The sequence below is a fragment of the Chrysoperla carnea genome, chromosome 2, assembly GCF_905475395.1.
Source record: "Chrysoperla carnea chromosome 2, inChrCarn1.1, whole genome shotgun sequence".
Taxonomy (NCBI): Eukaryota; Metazoa; Arthropoda; class Insecta; order Neuroptera; family Chrysopidae; genus Chrysoperla; species Chrysoperla carnea.
Window position 1 is genome coordinate 36,628,001 of NC_058338.1, and position 24,990 is coordinate 36,652,990.

General features: G+C 29.1%; 2 protein-coding genes across 3 annotated transcripts in view; one reads left to right on the plus strand and one right to left on the minus strand.

Moving 5' to 3' along the window:
* Positions 1 to 1,445: 1,445 nt before the first annotated feature.
* LOC123291686 (protein UBASH3A homolog) lies at positions 1,446 to 6,890 on the minus strand. 2 transcript variants are annotated; one of them, XM_044872059.1, is made up of 7 exons: positions 6,726 to 6,890; positions 6,423 to 6,663; positions 6,172 to 6,367; positions 5,370 to 5,465; positions 3,268 to 4,176; positions 2,129 to 2,380; positions 1,446 to 1,969 (listed from the first exon to the last, which is right to left on the minus strand). In XM_044872059.1, the coding sequence occupies exons 1-7, from the start codon at positions 6,830 to 6,832 to the stop codon at positions 1,701 to 1,703; spliced, it is 2,070 nt and encodes a 689-aa protein (XP_044727994.1). In that variant the 5' UTR covers positions 6,833 to 6,890; the 3' UTR covers positions 1,446 to 1,700. The 2 variants fall into 2 exon arrangements, with proteins under 2 accessions (XP_044727994.1, XP_044727995.1); XM_044872060.1 differs by lacking the exon at positions 5,370 to 5,465.
* Positions 6,891 to 7,005: 115 nt separating this feature from the next.
* LOC123292426 (DNA-directed RNA polymerases I, II, and III subunit RPABC3) overlaps positions 7,006 to 24,990 on the plus strand; it is a 107,288-nt gene continuing 89,303 nt past the window's right edge. The window contains exon 1 of the mRNA XM_044873079.1: positions 7,006 to 7,157. Within this exon, the coding sequence (XP_044729014.1) occupies positions 7,085 to 7,157 (73 nt within the window). The 5' untranslated portion in view covers positions 7,006 to 7,084. The remainder of the gene's footprint in view (positions 7,158 to 24,990) is intronic.

The following is a 24,990-nucleotide window of genomic DNA, read 5'->3' on the forward strand; positions in this document are numbered from 1 at the left end:
GTACAGTCGGATAAAAAATATTACTAACGTTTGCATGGTAGATATATTGAAGATATTGGTTTTTACAATTAAAATTTCAGCGCCATAATGTTACAAATATCAACCATCATCTCCGATAAACAGCTTATTTTTGTTTACCAACTTTTTTGCGTCTGACTTAAATAATCATTTTTATCGAAATCATTTCATTTAAGATCAAATAGCAGTTTTTTTTATATCAAAATTAAAAATTATTATTAATATATGTCAAATAATTATTTGTTTCCAAATTTTGACAGTTCCAAACTTTAGTTTTTTGATTTTGGAAATTTTTTGACATATTTAGAAAATTAAAAAACAATTCAATATGAGGGTTCTTAATAAAAACGCTAGAGTATCACTTAGCTGGAAAAATTAGGGAAAAATCATTTCTTCAATATATTGTTGTTCATTATGGATAATTTAATTTTTTGTGAATATGAATTCCAGAATCTTTATCATAAATTTTATTCAAATCGTGATATTATGCAGCGTTCAGGGGAAGTAAGAAAATTTTAATAAAATTTCCATTCAGATATAATAAATTCCCCCTAAAATTTGTATTCAACGAAAGAAAAATCCCAGTTCTGAAATTATTTTAGATTGTGAAACTGTATAGTTAATCATTTTATTAAAATGGCTGAAGTATTAAGCATGTGTGAATGGTTAACCAACCAACCATGTCGTGAAGAAAACAAGATAAACCAGTACAAGATTACGAAATTCGTCTTATTCTGCGCATCGCGTCAATGGATTCAAGGATGCGTATTTTTGCAATATATAAAATGTACACATAGGCATAATATAAGTTTTCATCGAATGCTACATATTATAATGTTAAGACTGGGAGAGGTGGTCATCCTGATAACCAACCACCTCTCTCACATTTAAGTGTTGGAATTTACTCAAATTTAACTTTCTAGAAGTTTTAATTCGGATTTATTTACGTTTAATGGTAATTAAACAACTATCTCTCTCACATTTTAATGTTGAAATTTCCTTTTTTATTTTTCAATGCTCTAGAAATATGTATTTATAAAATTTTTTTGACAGTTTCAAAATTTCCCTAAACAAACCGATAATAATTAACGAAGCTCTCTTTAATGATACATTGGATCTGAAAACTTCTTCTTAGAATTGTATTCTTCACATCACTCTGCTTTTCGAATGCAATATTTACGGGACACTATATATACCATTTGACTGTTGGCAATATGGCCCTAGCTTAGTCCATCACGCTATTGATAAATGGTAAGTAATTAGGTGATCGAAATTGGAACTACTGAAAAAGCGATCCACTTCCTGTTTAATAGTACAAATTTTTACGACAGATGATGGGATTTATCTGATTTGAATTTGAATATTTTTATTGGCCTTAAAAAAATGGTAAGTACAAGTATCTAGTACATCTGCTAGTCGAAATTGTAACTACGGAATTCGTGTCTTCTGATTTTAATTAGTAGGAATTATTATCGCCAGTTGGCGAGTTGCAACTCCCAGTTATCAATAGGTTATTTACGTAAATTGCGCAACGGTCATCCTGTTTTGCTTACGCTATGATATAAATACAATCATTAAGTAATCTATTAAATATCTAAATTTTCCAAATAAATAAAATGTCTTTTATACATTTTGAAAAAGAAAATTCAAAATATTACACATCTTAAATACATATTAGATTTTTAAGAAAGTAATACTTTCCAGTCAAACCGTTGATTATTGGAATGTGTTGTAGGCGGACACGGTGGTTCCACTAATTGCCATTTTATTTTATTTTCATCATCACTATTAGTATTTTCATTAATTATTTCTTGCATCACAGCTAAACTACAATATGGTATTTTTTGTATAAATCGTGTCATTTCTTGACTTGTACGTGGCGCATGTCCTAACAGTTGCCTGGAACATACATCTAATGTTGATGCATGACCCACAATTAGTATATTTCCACCTAAAATCGAAATAATTACATTTTAATTTTTTTTTTTTCAATATTTTTACAACCCCATTTTAGTATTGATCGGTTAGATTGGGCAAGAAAACTTACTTAAATGTTATTTTGTTATATTTTAAAAGTATACATAATATAGTTATATAACAAAAAAATTACCCAAATGTGCGGTCGTGTCAATAGCTTTTTGTGTGACAAAGGAACTGCGAAAATAAAATTGTTCACAACTTTCACGTGAATCAATAAGTTCTTCATTTGTTATGAATGGTACGTAATCATCACGAATATTATAGCCAGCTGCATTTAATTCATCGATTGTCATCCAATCTGGTAACATATCCGAATACCATGCTAACCATTCAAATAATCCTGGTTCTATGGCTATTTTCATATCTTTATTTACTTTCATACCTAAATTATAAACACAATACTGTTATTAAATAAGCTTCACGTTTCCAAGATTTGAAAGCGTCAATTAAATCCATTAAAAGGTAAAAGTAAATCCTACAATTAAAAAACCCAAGCTTGGTAAACCCAAATATCGACATTTGATTTGGTTTCATTTTAAAGTTTAAGTCTTCGTGCAGAAAATCACTCTTATGAATGCATTTTTAACCCACTCAATGGATCTGCTTTTGCAACAATCTTGAAATCATGTCATGCAAGACAAAGATTATTTCATCATTTTTTTACCATATCAAAAAAAGGGAAAAACGAGTGTTTACGCAAATATATCGAAAATTACCACGTTTCGAAACTAACAAAGTATCAAAATTCATTCATCACCATGTTCGAAGAAATGAGCCGTCAAAGTAACCCCCGATATCGAAAAAAGAATGAATTATGAGAAAAAAATGCTCTGTAACGTTTTATTAAATATTAGTTTTTTTAATTATGTAAAATATCGATTTTTGATCAAAAAATTGATTTAATTGAACAATTTTACAAAATAGGGCTTATAAGAGAACATAGATATCGATTTATGTTACGTTGTGTAAGAGGGACGGCATTCGCCTCTCAGAAAGCTTCCACATCTTACAGTAGATCCGAGTTGTCTATTACGATTTCAAGGTTAAATACTTATTTCAACAACCTTGAATTTGTATTGGGTGGAGTAAATGAATTTTACGACAAAAAATTATTAGAAATAAAAATGTAAGTTGAGCAAAATTATTATAATGTTGAATGTCCAACATCCTTAGTTACAACAAGTAATTTACAGATTAAGTACATACTATTTTGTTAAAAACTTGAATAAAACAGGAGTGGTAAAATAGATTTGAAAGTAACAATTTTACCTTCAAGTACAGCTGAACAAGTTTGTATACAACGTAACGACGGAGAACAAAACACATGATTAATCTTAATTCCAGCTTGTAATAAAGCTTCACCCAATAATGTCGCTTGTAAAATACCAACATTGGTTAATGGACAATCTTTCAAAAAACCATGATGTCCAGCTTTTCGTTCGGGTACTGATTTTGGCATATTCAAGTCTTTTCTCACATATTTTCCATCTTGATCAAAACAATATGGAATCCATGTACCAAATGTAAAATCAACACGTTCTCCATGCCGTAAAATATAAACTTGCCTCGGTGTTGTCTTCTCTATTGTTTCAATATTATTTTGTGAATTTGTTTTATGTTCTAAATTCCCATACGTAAAACTTTCCTCATAATTACAAGTATCTTGTTGTAAAGCATCATCGGATGGGGGTGGTGGGATAGCTGGTGGTGTTTTACATTCGCGTAATGTCTCATTTTCACAATTATCATCGCCCGAAACACCATCAACTGTATCTTGAAATTCATATAAAGGTACTTTGGTATGTAATGTCCAAGCATCCGACTCAGCTGTACGTTCCGTATAGCTTTCTGGTAAATGTCCAATAGCACCCGTTAACCATGATGTACCCTCAACCCAACCATCTAATGATGAAGCTAAAGCTTCACTGCTAATATAAATATAATCACCTAGTCTTAATTCTAATTCATCTGATTCACGTGGGGAATGTGCGTGTAATACTTTATGTACTTGTTTGCCAGACATGCGTGTATCACGTGAATAGAGACGCAATTCCCATGATACAGGTGCGTTTGGATCTAAAGTATCTACTAAATTTTTTAATGTACTAAATTGAGATCCAGGAAATTGATACGCCAAAGTTAAGTGTAACGACTTTACATGTGGTTCTAAGATAATGGCTGAAAATTTAAAAAAAAAAGTATATAAATATATTTATATAAAATATTGGAAAATAATCAAAACAAATTTCATATCCAATCGTCCTGGATTCAGTTCAACCGAACTGTTTTATATTTTTTTTGAATAATTTCAATTTAATGGCTATAAAATGTTGCAGTTATTATGCAACCTAGTATGGGTATTCATAGGCATCGATCGCACAATTTTTTGCAGTAAAATTATTAATAACTAAAAAGTTGCTGGTGGTGGTAATACGTTAAGTTGACTGTTAAATTTTATTAATTTTTCATCAGCTAACTGCGTTAATTTTTTGATTTACATATAACACAAAAGTGTATTTCAATTACTAAGAATAAGAAGTTTAAGTACCTACATATTAAAAATTCTGAACTTAAGTAAATCTGAAATGCTTTTAGACTACTTTTATAAAATCGATAGATCAAAATATAATGAAGTGTTTCAAAGACTTTCCTCCTCAGCCTTTGCGTCCATGAAAACTTTTAACACACTCATCAAAGACTAGCAGATTCCATAAAAGCCAAGAACTGACTTAAAAATTGTAAACTGGATGAAACTTTCAATCTCCTTACCCCCAATCAGAATTTAATTGATATATTGCTCTACAGCGGATAATGGTAGAGGCTAAAAACCTGATTTAACATTAGTCTAAAATTGGGCTTTTTGAAACCAAATGCAAATTTGACATTCGTAAGAAAGTGGTCTGAAGAAGGTGGCAATATTGGACTAAAACAAAATATTGAATAAGTTCGGATCGGCGCTGCCGGGAGGAGGCCTGAAAGTTGCATCCAGTTCGCACAAAGTTAAAAATTTTCAAGGCAGTCTTTGGTCTACTAATTTTTATTTAAATGATATTAATCCTTAACGCCTCGTTAATTCTTCATTATACTTTTAACTATAAACAGAGGCATGATGTAATTTCTCTTTAATGTTATAACTAAAAAGGTCTGAATTTCAAGTATATAACAATTTCCAATACTGATAGCCAATATTCTCGGCTATCAGGATTTCGGAGTCAAGGAAGCGTAAAAGGTTAATATTCATTTAAATATATCGAAATATGTTAGTGAAAAGAATAATTTAACTACAAATATTAAATAATTGATAATATTAAACTAAAAAATGAAATAATTGATGATGTTAAATGAAAAAGAGAAACTACAAGATTTCTTACATCTATTCCCACGCGGAATACATCGAGCTGTTGTTGTTGTACACCAAGGAAAACATGCTGTCAGTGCATCCAATTGTTCGTAAGTGTCGTTAATTACTGTAAGCAACCAACCCCGCAGCATAAAGCATTAAACATTAATAATCCAAAAAAAAATATAGTATTTAAGATAATAAAGGACTCATAGGCAGTAAAAATTATTTTTCATATATTTTTCAAATTATTTGTTTTAAGTATCGTAGATATTATTTTCCCGTAAATTGACATTACATCTATTATATTATCATTGATTTCTGGACCATTGAGGAGGCTACATATTTTTGAAAAAAGTGTTGTTAATAAGAAACATGCGGTTAAATATAATAATTTTTTATACCACCAGTTACGGAATTATTTTATATACCGTAATTTTGTAAATATTAAAATAGAAAATTAGTTTTGAATGTTGGAACTACACGTGTATTACTACTCCATAAGAAAAGTGTCTATTTAATGGTTTAGTTGAAAAGTCCATTCATTAAAGTTAAGGAAGAAAAATATTTGAACCAAATTTAAATTTCAAGAATATTCCCTATTGATAGATTTCCATTTCAAATAAAGATGCAATTGATATTCAATAGTTATTTATGGTGATGATTTGTTTTTAAAAAATAAAATTATCATTTTTTATATCAGCAAAATTAAGGTATTTAAAATGACTCAATCAAGTAATTTTTTCAATAAAATTAAAATAAATTCATAATAGTTTACGATGAATTGAAACTACAAGAAGGAGGTCTCATAAATATTTAAAATGAGCACTTACTAGCATTTGAAACTTCTTTCACATATTGCATAGCAATCCTTTTCAAAACATCCGCGTGAGTTTCAGATACAAAAAATCCCATGAAATTCGGTGAAGTATAAGTCTCTAATTTTAAAGGTTCATTAAGTCTAGCACCGGGTCGATCCATTACTTGTTTAAGTGTTTGCGCTAATTGTAAAGCACATTCATCAGGTGCCTAATAAAATGGAACATTAAAATCTATCTTAAATATTAAATTTTAATTGTTATACCTTAAAAAAAGACACTAAAGTAATATGTGGTGTGAAGTTATGTGCCCCATTCCATCCACATAACGACAAAGATTTATCCCAAAAATTTTGCAATTGTTCTAAAAATGGTCCAGTTGGACACGCATACAAAATATATTCTCTAGGTGTGTTATCATCCAAAGTAGCATCGTTAATATGTGCAAGGAGCCAATCTGACGCAAGCTGTACTCCTCTGTTTCCAGTTGCAGCTAATGCTTTTTCTCTAATATTTAAGAAAAAAGTTTCAATTATTTGATAAATATCGAAAAATTTATAGAAGCTTACGCTCGATGTTTCGGAAATCCTAATTGTAATAAAATTTGTAAAGGTGTTAAATGTTGCTTAGATATTTTAGTAGGTGTTGTATTTTTACGTGGTGGTAAAGTTGCCATTTTAAAATAGTTATAATAATTATTCTACAATTAACATGATATTTATTTTTTTCAGGTTAATTACGATTATTTTGGTATGAAATGTCAATAAAGTGATTTTTTTTCAATTTTTACTTCATAGATGTCGCAAACGCCGTCGACATCAAGCTTAATTATCGGTGTGTCGCTAATGTGCGCGTTTTATATGTCAAACTAAATCATTATTGAATTGACAGTATTTACTTAATTTAATTTAAAGTGATTAAATAGAAAATGGCTGGTGTTTTATTTGAAGATATATTTAATGTTAAAGATATTGACCCTGAGGGAAAAAAGTTCGATCGTGGTAAGTTATTATTTACTTAAATTTATTAAATTATTTCTTATTGTGAATTGTTAGGTTATATTTTATGTATACCGCGCGCTAATAAATTATTGCGCACTATATTTACCCGCGTGTTTTTAAAAATCATATGATTATATCAAATTATATTCAATTGATAATTTTTGTCAGTTTGATTTGTGATTATTGATGTAATTATTGTATTTGTTTAATTTATGGATAGCTTTAATATCAAGTATCTGGCTGGTCGATGATATTTAACATGTGTGGGCGGTATATTTTATAGCCCGGTTTGACTAATGTTTATGAGAAAATCAATAGAGCTTGTTTGCGTCATAATGATGGTCAAGGTCATCTTATTTGAAAATCTACTTTTAAAGATATAACATTTTTTTTTATTTTCATAATTATTTTATACTTGACTAGCAACTAAATATTAGCGTAAAGTGTAATTAAGAATTTTTTATTTTTGTTTTTCATTACATTCTCGTAAAGAAATAGTTTATTTTTTAAATTAAATTTAAAATACATTTTTTTAATAAGGTTTTAGAAAAGCTTAACAATGCTGAGGATGTATCGGCTGAAATTCCGGAAATGTTTGATCTTACAATTATCTTAATTTTGTAATATTTCATTGTAATATTGTAATTTCCTCCAGAGTGTAAATTGACTAGTAAAATTATAAATTTGATTTCCAATAAAGAGCCAAAAACTATCTCAACCCGTGTTAACTAAACCCAGACCAACCAATCGTATGTAGCTCCATTTTATAAGAAGCTATACTATGCTTGTCTCCTCCAGCCGCTAAACATAAACTTCACTTCATTCTCTTGATCAATTAGACGGCTTTTGGCCTGACTTGGACCTTCACCCCTGGAGCTCCAAGTAATTAAAAGCGATACTATGCTTGACTTGTCTTAGCCCGTCCCCTAAATACAAAAGTTACTCCCATCTCTTGGTCAATTAGACGGCCTTTGGTCTGCCTCGAGCATTCGGTCCAAGACAGACAGTAATAAAAACAAAATTACCAATAACCTTTGATCTTTGGTAAGCTTTGATTACTTTTCATAAATGGCTTTTGAAATAAAATTTGAAAAGCCATCTATGAACAGTAATAAGAAGTTACCAAAACTAACTTCTGAATTCTGTTCATAGATAGCTTTTGAAATTTTGATTTCCTTTATTTTTGAACGGTTCTTTAGAATTTTCAATAATATTTTTGTTTAAAATTTTACTTGTGTTATTACGACCATATTCGAATTGATCAAGCTGTTTTTGAGCTTTATCCAGAATAATGAAAAGCTAAATATACATAGATTGATTGATCGAGAATTTATTGGTTCTAATTAAAATTAAAATTTTTTTTTAATATTCTTAAAAGTAAAATTTATTCAAAATGAGTTTTGTTTATCGTTAATCTTGTAACTACAGGTATTTTTATTGATGGAATTAAGTGAGAATTTCCTGTATATTATTATCATAATCATAGATGTTTTTAAAAATAAGTGAAAACAAACAATTGACTGAGTTAATTGTTGAAATATCATGTATAGACAGTGTTGATTACGCAATTGTTTTTTTTTACGTCATGTAAGTAAAGAAAGATAAACAAACAAACACATACATAAGTGATTTTATGAACACCTATACCAAAAACTTAGTATTCCTTGATATATAGTTCATCAATACAGGGTATGTAAAATATCTAAAGAATCTTTAAAATGAATTTTTAAGATGGTTCTGTGGGGAATAATTTACTAATTTATTCTATTACTCTAAAATTGGATGGAAAATTATTGGTTCAAACACAAACCATATTGCACTTAATGAATATAACCTTTCATATTTTAAAATAGATAAGAAAACGTTTATATCGCATAAAATTAATTTTAATTACTAATTTATTCATAATAATTAGATAAAGGCTTACTTTTCTTATACAGTGTGTCAATCATAAAAAAGCTACACTCAGTTAGACGTATGTGTTAAAGTCAGTTCAATTTTCATGGAAACGTAAACAGTTAGCTATAGGAAAGTTAATGGTATTTGATAAAGAATTGCAATTTACATCTGCTGTTTACATAAAAAACAGGATTTTCTATTTAAATTATTACCGTTTAAAACTTAAGTTTTTAGTCATAATATTAGGCAACCTGTAGGTATACGTAATTCAATTATTCACCATTGCGATATAAAATTCAATCGATTAGTAGACTCTTAGTTGAATTTGTTTTGAAAAACGAATATAAGCATTGAAAATTAAACTGTTAAAATTGTAACAAAATTTTCAGAAAATACAGAATATTTCGAAAGCCGTGAAGTTTAGATAAACCTTAATACAATTTTTATTTTCACCGTAAAACCTAAAAATAAAATAATATACAGAGTGGCCATTAAAAAAAAAGTTTGATATTTTTCATGTTTCCCGGACATCCTGTACATTACAAAAATCATTTTAAAATGTACAGTCAATAATCCTTCATCCACCCCAGACAGAAAATTTTGCATAAAATCAAGCGGTTTAGCGGTTTACCGTTATCTAACTATCGACAAATTTCCATTGGCTTTATCATATTCTCTCATTTCCTTCATACTTGTATCAAGAGTCTTCACTGCAAATGTGAAGAACGGGACCAATTCTTCGGATTGTTTGTGTACTCATGCAACTCGCTAACTGGCGATTATAATTCGTACTAATTAAAATCAGAAGTAGACCCGGATTCAGTAGTAACAATTTCGACTACTAGATGGCAATACTTGTACTTAGCTTTTTTAGTAGTTCCAGTTTAGATCACCTGATTACTTACCATTTATCAATTACTATGGAGTAAATGATGGATCAATAATTCTTTACATTAAGTAATTAAACTATAAAATAAGTTTTAAAATGAAATTCGTCTAATTTACTTGTTGTCAATTGATATATGATGATAAAATGGTTTGAAAGATAGACTTTGTTAAAAAAAAAATCAGTTCTCGCATAGCACTTTTTTTTTTTTTTTAAATTTCATTGAAGTACAGAATAATAAAAGTAATTCATAGTAATAACAACAATATACCAGCATGACAAAGTTTGGAAACAAATATTTAATCAATGAAAGTAATTTTTCAAATTTAGATGAGCATTTCTGTGGGCTGTATTATGCATTTTGTTAAAATATATCCCCTTCAGGACCCACAATAAAAATATTTAGCTAGATTTATAAAATTTTTATTAATTAGCTGAATCGGTTTCGATTGTTTTATGGCGTTGCAGATCTATATATTTTTTTTTCGTTTTTTTGTAATTTTTATTTAATTTTTAAGGCTTTTAAGTAATGCTACTGAAGAGGGTTGTCAAAGCAATCAAAACCGGTCTAGCTAATTAATAATAATTTTATATATCCAGCTAAATATTTTTATTGTGGGCCCCGGAGGGGATATATTTTAACTAAATGAATTAGTAGTGGCTTATAAAATTTAATGGCCACGTGTATGGGATCAAACTTTGACATTTGACCTACAATTTTAAATATAAAAATTCATTTCAAATCATGTACATTCCAAAAATAGAATCTACTAAGAAATATTTGTCATCAAAGAAATTTCTTTTGAAACTCTTTAAAAAATTTATATAGTTTTGGGAAAAAGTCAGAAAGCTTTTATAAAGCAAATTTGTTCTTTACGATCAGATTATTCAGATTATGTTTTGGAAATTGCCTGCCTTCCTTACTGCAAACATCGAATCGTGTTGCTATGAAATTAAGAAGTTAATTAAATTTTGAGGTGTTATAAATTTTTTCTATTTTCTTTTTTGCTCCACTTCTAAAAATGAAAGATTTTTACCTGGAAGCCCGTCACTAACTATAAAACTGATATTGAGACTATATTTTCTGGAGACTATATCTTCTTAAGAACTGGGATCCTTTTTTTTAATGTACTCCTAACAGAATTACTGCCTTATTTAATATGGAACAAAAAATATGTCATTATTGCATTTAATCGAAAGAAAACGCCAGCTACAGAAAAATGTTTTAGTCAAAAGTTGTCAAGATTCATTATAGAAATGTAAGATGCAATACATTTTTTGAGTTATGAAATCTTGTATTTATTTTACATTGAAACATTACCGAAGTTTAATATTCGATAAATCGATAAATTAAATTAAAAACAATTTACAATTAACAGCTAAAATTTGTCTTCAAAATTTTTGAGCACCTTACCTTGAAAATGACTCATTTTTATGGAAAAATTAGTAATAATCTGTACTTTGAGTAAGCTTTTCAATGTCCATAGAACTCTTGTTAGCGTGATTATTTTCATACATTTGTCGATTTGTTTCCGAACTTTTTTTGATGGTAGTCTTATGTAATGAGAGACGAAGCGATGTGCAATGTTTAGTGTTTGTTGTATAGATACGACCTTAACCGTGATCATGAAACCCTGTATTAGGCCCCATCTTAGTTCATTGTAGTATTATATTAATATAATAGTTGTTTTCAAAACTATAATGTATATCATTTTCGTCTTATCTTTTTATTATATGTATTAATATTATTGTACTTATTCCAAATATAGATTTACTGTTTCGACTTTTAATATAGGTACTACATACATTATTTAATTATTTACAAACACTATTTTTGTTAATATTTATACCATGTATATGAAATATACCAAGGTATACTAAGTTTAGTCCCAAGTTTGTAACGTTTAAAAATATTGATACTATGAACAAAATTTTGGTATAGATGTTCATAAAATTACCTAATTAGTTCATTTCCGGTTGTCTATCTGTCTGTCTGTCGTCTGTCCATCTGTCATCACGATTACTCAAAAACGAAAAGAGATAGAGCTGAAATTTTTTTAGCGTGCTTAGGACGTAAAAAGTGAGGTCGAGATCGTTAATGAGCAACATAGGTCAATTGGGTCCGTAGGACCCATTTTGTAAACCGTTAGAGATAGAACAAAAGTTTAAATGTAAAAAATGTTCATTATAAAAAATAAACATCTTTTGTTTGAAACATTTTTTGTAAACATCACTGTTTACCCGTGAGAGCGCAGATTATGCGCAAATTGTATGGTATGTATTATATGAGAATATCAGATATATATGTGTGACATGTATGTATGTGTAATGTGACAGAGTAATCAACACTGTGTCTATACATGGTATTTCAACAATTAACTCAGTCAATTGTTTGTTTTCACTTGTTATACCATGCATATATGAAATATACATAGTATATTAAGTTTAGTCCCAAGTTTGTAACGCTTAAAAATAATGATGCTAGGAAAAAAATTTTGTCATAGGTGTTCATAAAATCACCTAGTTAGTCCATTTCCGGTTGTCCGTCCGTCCGTCCGTCCGACCGTCCGTCCGTCCGTCCGTCTGTGGACACGATAACTCAAAAACGAAAAAATATATCGAGCTGATATTTTTACAGCGTACTCAGGACGTAAAAAGTGAGGTCAAGTTCGTAAATGAGCATCATAGGTCAATTGGGTCTTGGGTCCGTAGGACCCACCTTGTAAACCGTTAGAGATAGAACAAAAGTTTAAATGTAAAAAATGTTCCTTATCAAAAATTAAACAACTTTTGTTTGAAACATTTTTTCGTAAACATCACTGTTTACCCGTGAGGGCGCCAGTTAGGCGGAAATTTTATAATATGTACTATACTTGATTATCAGTTATGTATGTGTCACATGTTTGTATGTTTTATGTGATAAAGAAATCAACACTGACTATGCATGGTATTTCAACAATTAACTCAGTCAATTGTTTGTTTTCACTTGTTAATATTTATGTTTGATTAAACATTATTGTTTATTTAATGTGTATTCGTTTATATTTGCAATTATTTATTTTCTTTATTGCACATCCCGACCAGGGCGTTCGATTATTCTCGAAAAATATGATTTCCATAAGTTTGAACGATAGAAGATATTTTTATACCATATACAGAATGTTCGATTTACATCTAGGCATATAAATATCACGAGTATGACAGAATATATGCGTTAAGCAATGCATCTAAGTGAGAGGTATTATATACATGTGTTGAAGCTTCGATATGCGTTGAGATAGTTGTAAGACGATTGGAGAGTGGGAATTTCTTAATTGAATAGATGAACTACAACAGATAAGCCACGATACAAGTCACTTTTGAAATCTATATAACACCTATAATAATATAATCTTACTTGGATGCATTGTTTAACGCATGGACTCTGTCATACTCGTGATATTTCTATGCCTAGATGTAAATCGAACATTCTGTATATGAAATATATCAAGGTATACTAAGTTTAGTACCAAGTTTGTAACTCTTAAAAATATTGATGCTAACAAAATTTTGGTATAGGTGTTCATAAAATCACCTAATTAGTCCATTTCCGATTGTCCGTCTGTCTGTATTTCCGTCTGTCATTACGATAACTCAAAAACGGAAAAAGATATCAAGTTGAAATTTTTACAGGTCGTAAAAAGTGAGGTCGAGTTCGTAAATGAGCAACATAGGTCAATTGGGTCTTCGGTCCGTAGGACCCATCTTGTAAACCGTTAGAGATAGAAGAAAAGTTTAAATGTAAAAAATGTTCCTTATAAAAAAATAAGCAACTTTTTTTTGATTCATTTTTTTGTAAACATCACTGTTTACTCACGAGGGCAGACATTAAATGCAAATTTTATAGTATGTGTTAATATGGGATTATCAGTTATGTATGTGTGTCATGTATAGGTATATGTGTAATGTGATAGAGTAATCAACACTGTCTATACATGGTATTTCAACAATTAACTCTTTTCAATTGTTTGTTTTCACTTGTATACTATTAAAATATATTTTTTAAAGCTTTTGACGTAACAATATTTTAAACTCCCTTACCACTATGTCACAAATTCTAAATGTTCTCTTCTAAAGTTTGGCGTGATTTATGGATAACTTTATTAAACCTAAAGTTTAATGTGCTAACTTTACCCAATGTTCCCGCAGGCGTCAGGATTTCATGTCCATGTTTCATATTCCCACCCCGGGTTCAAAAATATCATTCCCGAAGGTGTGAATAAAAATTTCAAATTCACTGTCATTATAATTTATTTTTTTGTTTATGTAATTAATTCTAAAAGTCATTTTCATATTATAGAATGTTGTATATTTTAGACAAGCAGACAATCGTAGAGGGGAGACATCATTCAAATTAAATTTTTATATTTTATAATATTTAAAAATGGTTGTGTATCAACTAATAATACAACATTAACTAAAATATTATTTCAATATTCATACAAATATCTTTTTTTGTGTATTGTGAATTTTTAAATTCAGTATCATTGTATTTGCTTTTAGTAAAACAATTATCTGTTATTAATTATTAATTAGTGACTAATTAATTTTTAAAATATTTGATTGATGATTTTATAAAAAAAATATTTATTTTATTGTTGAATTTGATTACGAAATTTTAGTATTGGCAATCAGCTCAGTTATTTTTTGGTGTTGAAAAAAGTGATTTTTTTAAAGTGTGTTTTAAGTGTTTTTTGTCATAATCTTTTAGGATGATTCATTTTGAAAGGTAAATAATTTTTATTTATTTTCATTTAAATAATCTTTCGATGGTATTGTTTTTTTAATTTTTATTAACTTAAATGTACTTTGTTTTAATAATTACTTGTGAATTTTGTAACATATTTTATGAAATATGTGTTTAGTTTTTAAAACATACGTAACCATTTTTAATTTCAAGGTCGTGTTTATACATTTTTTTAAATTTATCTTTTAATTTTATGTTTAATTTAATTTTACAATAATTTGTATCTGGTAATCTACCGTAAGAATATTTAACTTAAAAAACGTCCACGTTTATTGTAACGTTTCGTTGCCACGATATTGTACAATGCATTTTAGTATAGGTAAAGTACGACTAAACATGACAGTTTGGCGCCAAAGTATGTATCACAATGTTAACTTTATCTTGGCACTAGAAATGAGGATCGCCCGAGTCCTACCAAAATTTAGGCGTCCTACATCCTGTCAGGGGATATGAGCAGTTAGAAAACTTTAAAAAATGCTAATTACAAAAAAAAATATGCATCAAATAAAAAAAAATTCAAATAAAAGTTTGAGCTGATTTAACTGTGCACATTTTCGTTTTTATTGAAATGTGGTGAAATGATTGGTATTTGCGTTAAGAAAATAAGTATTTCTTCTATAAGTGATTTTCTCAAAATCTTTTGGCATATATTAAAAACTATGGGATATATATCGAAAAATTTGGTTCTTAATTTTCATAAGTTCTAAAACAGAATCCACCCTCAAAATAGGAAACGTATGTCTCAAATATTTTAATACACTCATTTTTTGGGAGCGACCTTAAAACCTTCATGAATATTACATAAACCTTGTGTAATATTCAGAGTGCCAGATATTGATTTTAAACTTACTATTGCATTTTCTAGTGAAGTAAGGACAAAAAAATTCAAAATTGATTTCCAATGGATAGGTATTTTCTTTTTGGAAATATTTCAGCTGATATCCTGAATAAAAATCGTAAATTTTATAAGACATATTTGACGAATTAAGGTATTTAAAGAAACGAAAGTAATGAAAATTTTTGGAAAATTCATATTTAAACATATCAGAGAATTTTCATTATTTTGTTTGTTAAGGAAAACCAGTTTTTCTAAATTTAGAAAAGCTTACTATTTAATATTTATGAGAAAATAGTAGACACTCTTTATATTGAAAACAAAGGTGGATTAGTTGATATTTGATATATAAGTAAAAAGTTAAGTAATGTAGTTCATTTATTCACATGTCAACTATGATTCCTTTTACACAGGCCTGCATAGGTTACAAGAACGTTCTTAAAAAATTATTGTATGAAAATATGTTTCAAATTTTGGAGAAGGTTAATTCTGTTAGAACTTGGGAAAGTTAGACGAAAATTTTTTCGATATATACTGTAGTTTTTAAAAATTTGATGCCTAAAGATTTAAAGAAACTCACTTATAGAAGAAATAATACACAAATGCCATTCATTTAATCACTTTCAATATATTTTATAGAAAAACGAATGCTGCTTGTTATAATTTTCTTTATAGGAACGTATTTGTCATGCTTATAACTAATGAATACTAGTTTTCAAAATTAATCTTAAGAAAATTAGCCTTGTTACATAATAAAACCAATTTAATTCGATTTGTTTTATTCTGTTGTTGAAATAAAGGGAAATCAACTATAAATATAATATCAAAAAGTAAACAAAGTGATAAGTGCTTGCGCAAGTACCTATCAAGTAGGTACTTAGGTACTTATTGAATTCAATACATTGCATCTTAGAAAATACTTTAAAATAGGTAATGTTCTTGTATCAGATAGATAAGCTTATAAACAATGTTATAAGATAAGTTTTTAATGGAATTTTGTAAGATGTATCTCCCTCCTTTTATTGGGAAATAAATGCAGTGAATATAGCCGGCATAAACTAATTTAAATTTTAAATTTTGATGGTTGGCAGAGCAGAGTATTGAGAAAATTCTCAATGAAACCAAGCAGTCATTATGGCTGTTTAAATCTTACAAAAACAAAAAATTCTCAAGGTACAGATCGCTTCAAACAAAAAACAAAAAATCTTATTTTTTAAAGACAATGAATACACACATTTTGAACATTATTTATGTATTATTGAGAATTTTTATATTGCGCGAGAAAATGAATGTCACACACACTCCTTGGTGTGTCACCCCTGCACCAGTAACGACCATGCTCGGCTTTGCTGGATAATAACTCTGTATAAGTATTAGCAGCGAATTTCATAAATGCCGTACAGAAATACATCAGTATGCCCTGCACCAGTAACGACCATGCTCGGCTTTGCTGGATAATAACTCTGTATAAGTATTAGCAGCGAATTTCATAAATGCCGTACAGAAATACATCCGGTAATTTAGGTACCGGAAGTTATAAAATTTTTGAATATTCCGTCAATTTTCGAGGCCCTACGTGATTTATTTCTGTACGATATTTGTGCAATTCGCTTCGAATACTTATGCAGAGGTATTTTCTAGCGACGCCGTACACATTTGTTGGTGCAGGAGGAGACACCAAAGGATGATATTCATATTCTCACTTGCCCTCACTTGTGTCGCGCCAAACTGACGCCATGGTGCATGAACAATCTTTTCTAAATGTCAATTAACATAATCATTTAAATTTGTTGAGAATGTTGAATAGTATAAAATTTTCAATGTAAACCATATATACCATAGACTTATATCTATCCATCCATACAATTATATTAATATAGTACTCTGTCGTGTCTATGGTAAGCCCCTGAAATAATAATCCTTCACGAAAGCGAATACCGCACCAATAGATTAGCGATTAACCATCGTCATCTTTTTAGAACTGAAAAATTGGTTGGTATTAGACAAAAAATTAATCAACAGTTTTATTTGAAATTTTACATGGTTTAATTTTGTTAGTGCCACTGTTTGGTATAAACTTCATAGTTTACGAGGTATTTAGGGGGAAATTTCCTATCAATCAAGGCAATACAATGGTGTGAACCTTCGAAAAATTTGAAATGTTAGATATATCCTTGATCAAGGTGGAGATGTGTATATGCATATTAATTCAACGGAAATTCCTAACCTAATAGAATACAATAAACGCACCCTAAAAATAAATATAGACACAAAAAATGAAATACAAAAAATTTATTTACATTCACTCCATACATACAGAATACTATAAATATAGATCGATAAATTATTAAAACTAACCGTTACTCGCCCGCTTCGCTGGGTAATTTCAACAAAGACTACTTCATTATAGCCTTCACCTCTCTTGTCCTCACGATAATGAATTTTAATAACTCTGTGTTATTGTAATTACGAATTGGTTAGGTTGAGTTTGCCAACTATAGAAGAGTAGGGTGGGTTCTGAATTTTTTAGCCCTTGAGTTCAAAAATGGGACACTTTTACATAAAATGGAAATGTTATCGTAAACGAGATCTACCTGAATTTTTCTTTGTACAAAGAAAATTGTTGAGTTTTGATTTGGATATATAATATTTAGATGTTTTTTCCGGACTGTTTATTTTGAGACAATTTTTTCCGGATCTATTTTTATTTTTAATTAATTATATATTTTTATATTATTTATATGTTAATTCTTTTTTTGACTTTTTTTTCCGGATTTTTCCAGGCTTATTTTTTCTAGCGCTATTTTTGCCGGGTATTTTTTTTTCATCGTCATTTTTCCTAGATTCGTTAAAAAGCAGATAAGCTCATTTTAATTAAAGGAAACCGCTAGGGATGCCTAAAAGTAGCAGAAAAAATATCTATATGTATATATTAAATATCTCCAAGAAACTACAATACATGTTCTAGGGGTGAAGAAGCGGTTTTATAACACCGCTGTTTTTTGATATAATGCTAACTAAGTCTATATTCTCTGGCAAATTATGACTCTTAAAAACATATTTTAGTTTATTTGCTTTATAAAAAATATATATACCTATTTAATTAAAATATATTTGAAGTAGGTCTTTGTTAAAAAATAGAGACAGAGTAGTCGCTAGTTGTTCGTATATATATTGCGGATGTTGTCCGCTAACTAGAGAGAACCACGACCTTGATAATAAATATTTTTTTGAGTCTAATTACATAACCTTCAGCTTGTGAAATAGTAAGCCAGCCGCGTTATTATCTCTTTACAGTCCGTATGTATACATAATATTATTGTAGTATGTGTACGAAGCAGGGATGTCCATAATTGATAATGTTATGGAACGTTATAAATTATCTTAATATTATCTTATGATTTTAGATTCCAATTTAGTTTAGTAAAAAAAAAAAAAATTTGCAAACTCTTATAATACAGTAACCTTGTGGTTTGAAAGTATGGGGTAGTATGTATCAAATCCGGTGGTTCTGATTTTTTGCAGACTTGTTTATGATGTTATTCCAATGAATAATCCAAGTTTGTAACCTCGAACGACGAACGCAACTTTGTCAAAAATCAAAAAAACCCGTTAAAATTTTTTTTTCTAATTTTGGCGATTATAAACCTTAACGGATAGTTTTTGAAGTACCTTTTTAAAGTAGGCTAAATTTGCAACAATATGAGACTAGAATCGTCTCTGTAGACCTAATTTCCGAGATATAACCTCTTTGTACAAAACAAATATAATAGCAGACATAAAATCTTTATGCATCATATGATTATGACATATGAATATAACAGGGACACAGGGGAACACACTGGCAGTCTTCTGTCTCATTCATCATATCGCATCCACTTACAATCTAGCAGATCCCTCGCGTTCTCTATGTATATAAACTCTTTGAATTCAAAACCATTCATAAAAGATGTATATTACCTTGCAAAAAGAACTTTAACATAAAATTTTTAATTAAATGAACGATTAAAAAACGGTTTCGATAGCTAAAATGAAATTTTTTGGACTCTAAACTTTTTAGACCCAAAAAATAATAATTTTTTTGGAAGTGTCTATTGTAAGCTTAAAATTTGTCTAAACCCTATCTTATATACACAAAATAAATTAAACATTGTATATAAAACTGACAAACCGTATAGTATAGGTACACAAAAACATATATTTGTGTATAGAGTGGTGCATAATGAGATATTCATTCTTATTGAAATACGATACAAATATCGAGGATTAACGATATTGAATAGAAATTTGAACGGTGGAAATCACAGAGACATACAATTGAATAATTTAGATGGCGACTTTTAGCTTTGATTAAAATATAGTTTTAAGAAATTAAGAAAAAAGGGTTGTATTCTAGACGGTTCGATTAAACTATTGTTGGATTCTAGCAATTTGAAGGGTATTCTCAAGGTACAGATCGTTTTTCATTATTTTAAGGTTTTGCACATGCAGTGATACAGCCCCTCCAAATTATGGTAAATAGTTGAAAATCGGTATGTCTAATAAAAAGTATGATGAAGTGAATAAAGAATGTCCCTCTCTTTTAATGATCTAGTCATTCCATAGACCTCTACTGGTTTTTTTAAGACTTAAGGCCTTCTTATAACTGTCACATTGACTGCTTAACGTTATTAGTGATTCCCCCAATAGATGCACCACTCTGTATCATACAGGTAAATACAGATAGATAATACTTGATGTTTGTACTTCAAACACTCAAAGACTGGGTTGTTCCACACACATACACTCTGTATAAATAGATATTAGTGGTGGGACGAATGTGGTATTTTGTACGTCCGAGATGCGAATGTTAACTTTTAAATGAAGAATTCGAAAATAGTTATGTACCAGCTTAAGATGCTTGTCTTCCTACATTGTTGTAAAAAGTAAAAAAAAAAGTAAAAAGTTTAATATATGCTTGTAATCAAATAATGTGTTATTTTTAACTTAACAATACCACGCAACTATTTCTCATACAATATATTATGTACCGTATTAAGTGCGTATGTTTGATAGTTTTTGAGATACGATGCTTGAAAAATTTACTGGTTTTCAGAAATGATAAAATTTTCAGTTTTGCTTACGTTAAACCGTTAGAGAAAAAATTTTAAATATAAAAAATGTTCCTTATAAAAAATAAACAACTTTTGTTTGAAAAATTTTTCGTAAACATCATTGTTATCTCGTGGGAGAACCAAGGCAAAGCTTTGGTGTCCATTTTCTCTAAAAATATAAAAAATAGAGAGATGAAATTTTGTAGATAACTTAACTGGCGACCCTTATGAAAATTTATTGAAAAAAAAGACAAAAAAGTTTAAAAAAACTAGTACAAACGGCAGCTGAAAGGCTATGTAAAGTTTTGGTATGCTTTTTTGAATTCCTTAGTGGGGTGTGAAACTATGTTTTGCAAATAAATTTCGATTTTTGCCCCAATTCCTAGATCAGTTTTTTGTATTTTTAAAATACGTATTTTCGACTACCAAGTAGTCATCATCAGTAAGAATTAGCTAGTGAATGTTACTCTTTGCTAATTCTTACTGATGATGACTACTTGGTAGTCGAAAATACGTATTTTAAAAATACAAAAAACTGATCTAGGAATTGGGGCAAAAATCGAAATTTATTTCGACATATCCTAGAGTTCTCATTTATTATCTTCGATAATATTTATATGTTTTGCAAGCAAAAAAAAAGTTATGTTACCTGGCTAATAGGTGAAAAAATATTTTCATGTATTACGCAGGTAGCACAACTTTTTTTTGCTAGCAACACGTAGTTTTACACTCCTCTAATGGGTCAAAATAACATACCAAAAAAGCAGCTTTACATAGCCTTCCTGCCGCCGCATTAGTTTTTCATCGCGGTTAGCGATTTTAGATGTTATTTTTTTAAGATTTTATTGGCTTATTTGTTTTGATTCGAAATTAGTTTGCCATAATTGTATTGGTCCAACAGTTAAATTTTACCTTGATAAAGAAGTGATATAAAAATATGAGTAAAGCATTTCTTAGTGAAGTAAGGCCTTATTTTGCAATTTCTGCTGCCGAAAATATCAATCTTAGTTGTTTTTTCATAAGATATGCGTATATAATTTCATTTTTGTTGTTGTCAAAAACATTCGCATCATTTCTTGCAAATGCGAATATTCGTCACATCACTAATATACTTATAGATATACTTACTTATAAGTACAAAAAGGTAAATATTATTTGTGTGTGTTAACTTTACACAAAACACACGTTAATGATTCGTAAAATGATTGTAATTGATTGTAGATTGTAGGTATATCATTATTATTAAATGTATAATTTTTTTAATTTTATTTAAAAAGTAATCATTTTTATATTTTATTGTATTTGTTGTTGAATTTTTTTTTTATTTATTTGTTTAAACATTGGGTAGAGAGGAGGTATGTTCAGGGTCATAGACGGTATGAAAAAAAAAAAAAAAAATTAACAGTGCGTATACATTGTATTTTTTGAGAGTACTTTTTTTATTATGTATACTTTTGTTGCTGAAAGTTAAGTGGTTGCTTTGATACTTAAATTTTTATTTTTAAGATGATATAAAACAGGCATGGGCAAATGTGACTCAGAGAAGTCCCTCGTACTCCTCACTTAAAATACGAGTAAGATAGTGAGAACTTAACCAGCGGCAACCTAAAATACGAGTAAGACAGAGAAACAACTTTTTTTTTCTACCTATCTCATTTCAATTAGAGAAACTGAGATAGGTAGAAGAGTTGTATACCCGTCTCGCTTCCTCCTTTATGAGTAATGCGGGCTTGGATAAAGAGACAAGCAAATAAGGTTTATGGCACACAATAAAGTTATAACAATGATGACTTCGATACTAGTTTTATGTTATACCGATACATTTCATTTGATAAAAACATTGACAAAGAAAATGATCGAATGAGCTATTTTCTCCTATATTTTGTAGAACAAGTACTTAATAGAAAAGCTCAAGAATATATAAAGTTATTCACAAGAACAATAACAGGAAAGCTTTCTCTTTTAGTTTTCTTTCGAGATAATCGTGCATCTAAATTTGAACAAAATTGTTGCATTTAAAAAGCATTCTTATAATCAATTTTTTTTTTATATATAGTTCGGTTTAAGATTTAACAGCAGGATTTCAGCAAGTAGTACATAAAGTAAAAATAATTTCTGGATACACAGGGACGGGAGTTTACTTCCTGTAGATACAGGATGTTGAAATTTTAAAAAAACATATTTTTGGGAGTATTACCAAATAATCCTTCATGATTTAAAGCTTATGTTCATAAATTGCGAAAAATCAGAAAATCAAGCGGAGACTTAAACGTGCCATCACTGATTGTATTGAAAATGCAAAAAAATACTTACGGTTCCTATGTATTTTTTTCTAAACAGGCGTTTTTGGCAATTTTTACAAAACTTTCTTTTTTTCCAGAATTTCGCACCCTGTATCCAGAAAAGTAAGCTTGTGTAATAATGTAATAACTCGTCTTAAACTCGTAACCTCAACATCGTTTTTCAAAAATAAGTTTCATCGAGGAAATTCTTTTAAACGAAAATCATAGGTTTAAATGCGCCCATATTACGCGGGACAATTTTTTTTGAAATCCGTAAAGTTTGGATAGAAATTGAATCCAAAAATTTTTTGTTTTGTATATATTTTTCATTTAATTTTGGAAAAAAGTAAGAGATGTAGAAAAACTCTTTATAAATAAATAAGTAACTATTTTTCTTTAATTTTTCTGATATTGACAACACTACCGTACCTGGATAAAAGGGTATCTCTATATCGGGATATTTTTATATATGTGATTCTTCTGTATGTAAGTCACTAAACGGCTAAAACGATTTTGATGAAATTTTTTGTGTGTGTTCGAGAATGGTTCACAATTCGGTTCAGTTTTCTAAAAAATTAGGGCTCCGTACCAAAAAATTAAAACCTATGAAATTGTGAACAAGTATTTGAATAGTATTATTTTAGGTATTTATAAGAGCTATCCACTACACTGCCGATAGCCATTCCGAAACCCTGTCCAAAAATAGTAGTAAAATTTAGCGGGCGGGCTAAACGGAGAACGGACTAGCGGCTGGGCTTGACGGGCTTAGCGGACGGTTATGGACGATTTAGCATAGTATGGCTGTTAATGAGTTGATGTAGTAATTAAGATTAATAATCGCTGATCAATTGTTACAATTATATAAATTGTAGGTGAAACGATCTTCACCGGATCATCTAGTAGAATATAAAATGGAATAAAAATTTTTTTTAAAGATACAATATCAAGACAAGGTAGAAGGATAATTGTAATATTGCAGAAAAAAATAATACTTATAATACTCCTCCACCCTTTTTCAAGTGAACTTGCCAGTTTGTTTAGATATTTCTATAAAATATTCGATCAGTTAATGATAATTATTATATCTGGAATTTTCCAAGAACAGCTCGCATCTATTTAGTTCTTAGAAATGGCTGTATTGACATTTCAACCCGGTATTTTTAATTTAAAGTTGTGAAAACATGAATAACCTAGTTGGGTTGCATATTGCTACTAGCTATATGTAAGTTGCTACTAGCAACTATATGTACTGCTAAAATAAAGTTTACCATAATTTTAACTAAAATGATAAAAAAATAAATTAAAATTGTTATTCTGCGAATAAAAACTGCAATTATTAAAATTTATAATTGCTTTGTACATTTTCGATACTTAAATTTTTCATATAAAAGTGCGTTTTTTTTTTGTTTTCTACATAATATGGGTATACGGTACGCAAATAGACAAAATTTTGATAACAATATAATAACAATTAATTTCTTCAAATTGAGTGTGCTTTTGTTGCTTAGCAGCTTCAAGTAAGTGCTAGATGTTTAAGAACGTTTGTATCAAAATACGCTGTCCAAGATTTCTGTGGCAGTTATACAACAAAGCACGGGAAGCTCTGTCGCACAACAAATTATTAAAAATGCATATTTAGTTGTTTGTAGTTACTAAAAATTTATGCAATATAAATTGTAAAATCACAATAAAGGAATTAAATTTTTTCAAAACTTAAGTACATCTATACTAAATAGGCTGTCAAATATTCCTGTGGCAATTTTACTGCAATGAACTAGAAGCTCTGACGCAGAACGGACTAGTAAAAATACATAATATACTGATGTATGAAGTTATCAAAAAATTATACTATCCAAATTGTAAATTCACAATAAAAGTATTGTATTTTTCCAACCTGATAGAAAAACTGTTTCATGTTATTCCTGACGTCTGTGACGATTTTTCATGATGTTATGATTTTTTTTACCTGGACTAACCATTTCCATTTATTTAATGGTTTTTGTGCATGTATACTTGCGGACAATAAATTTCAACACTTTGTTGTACATCAGA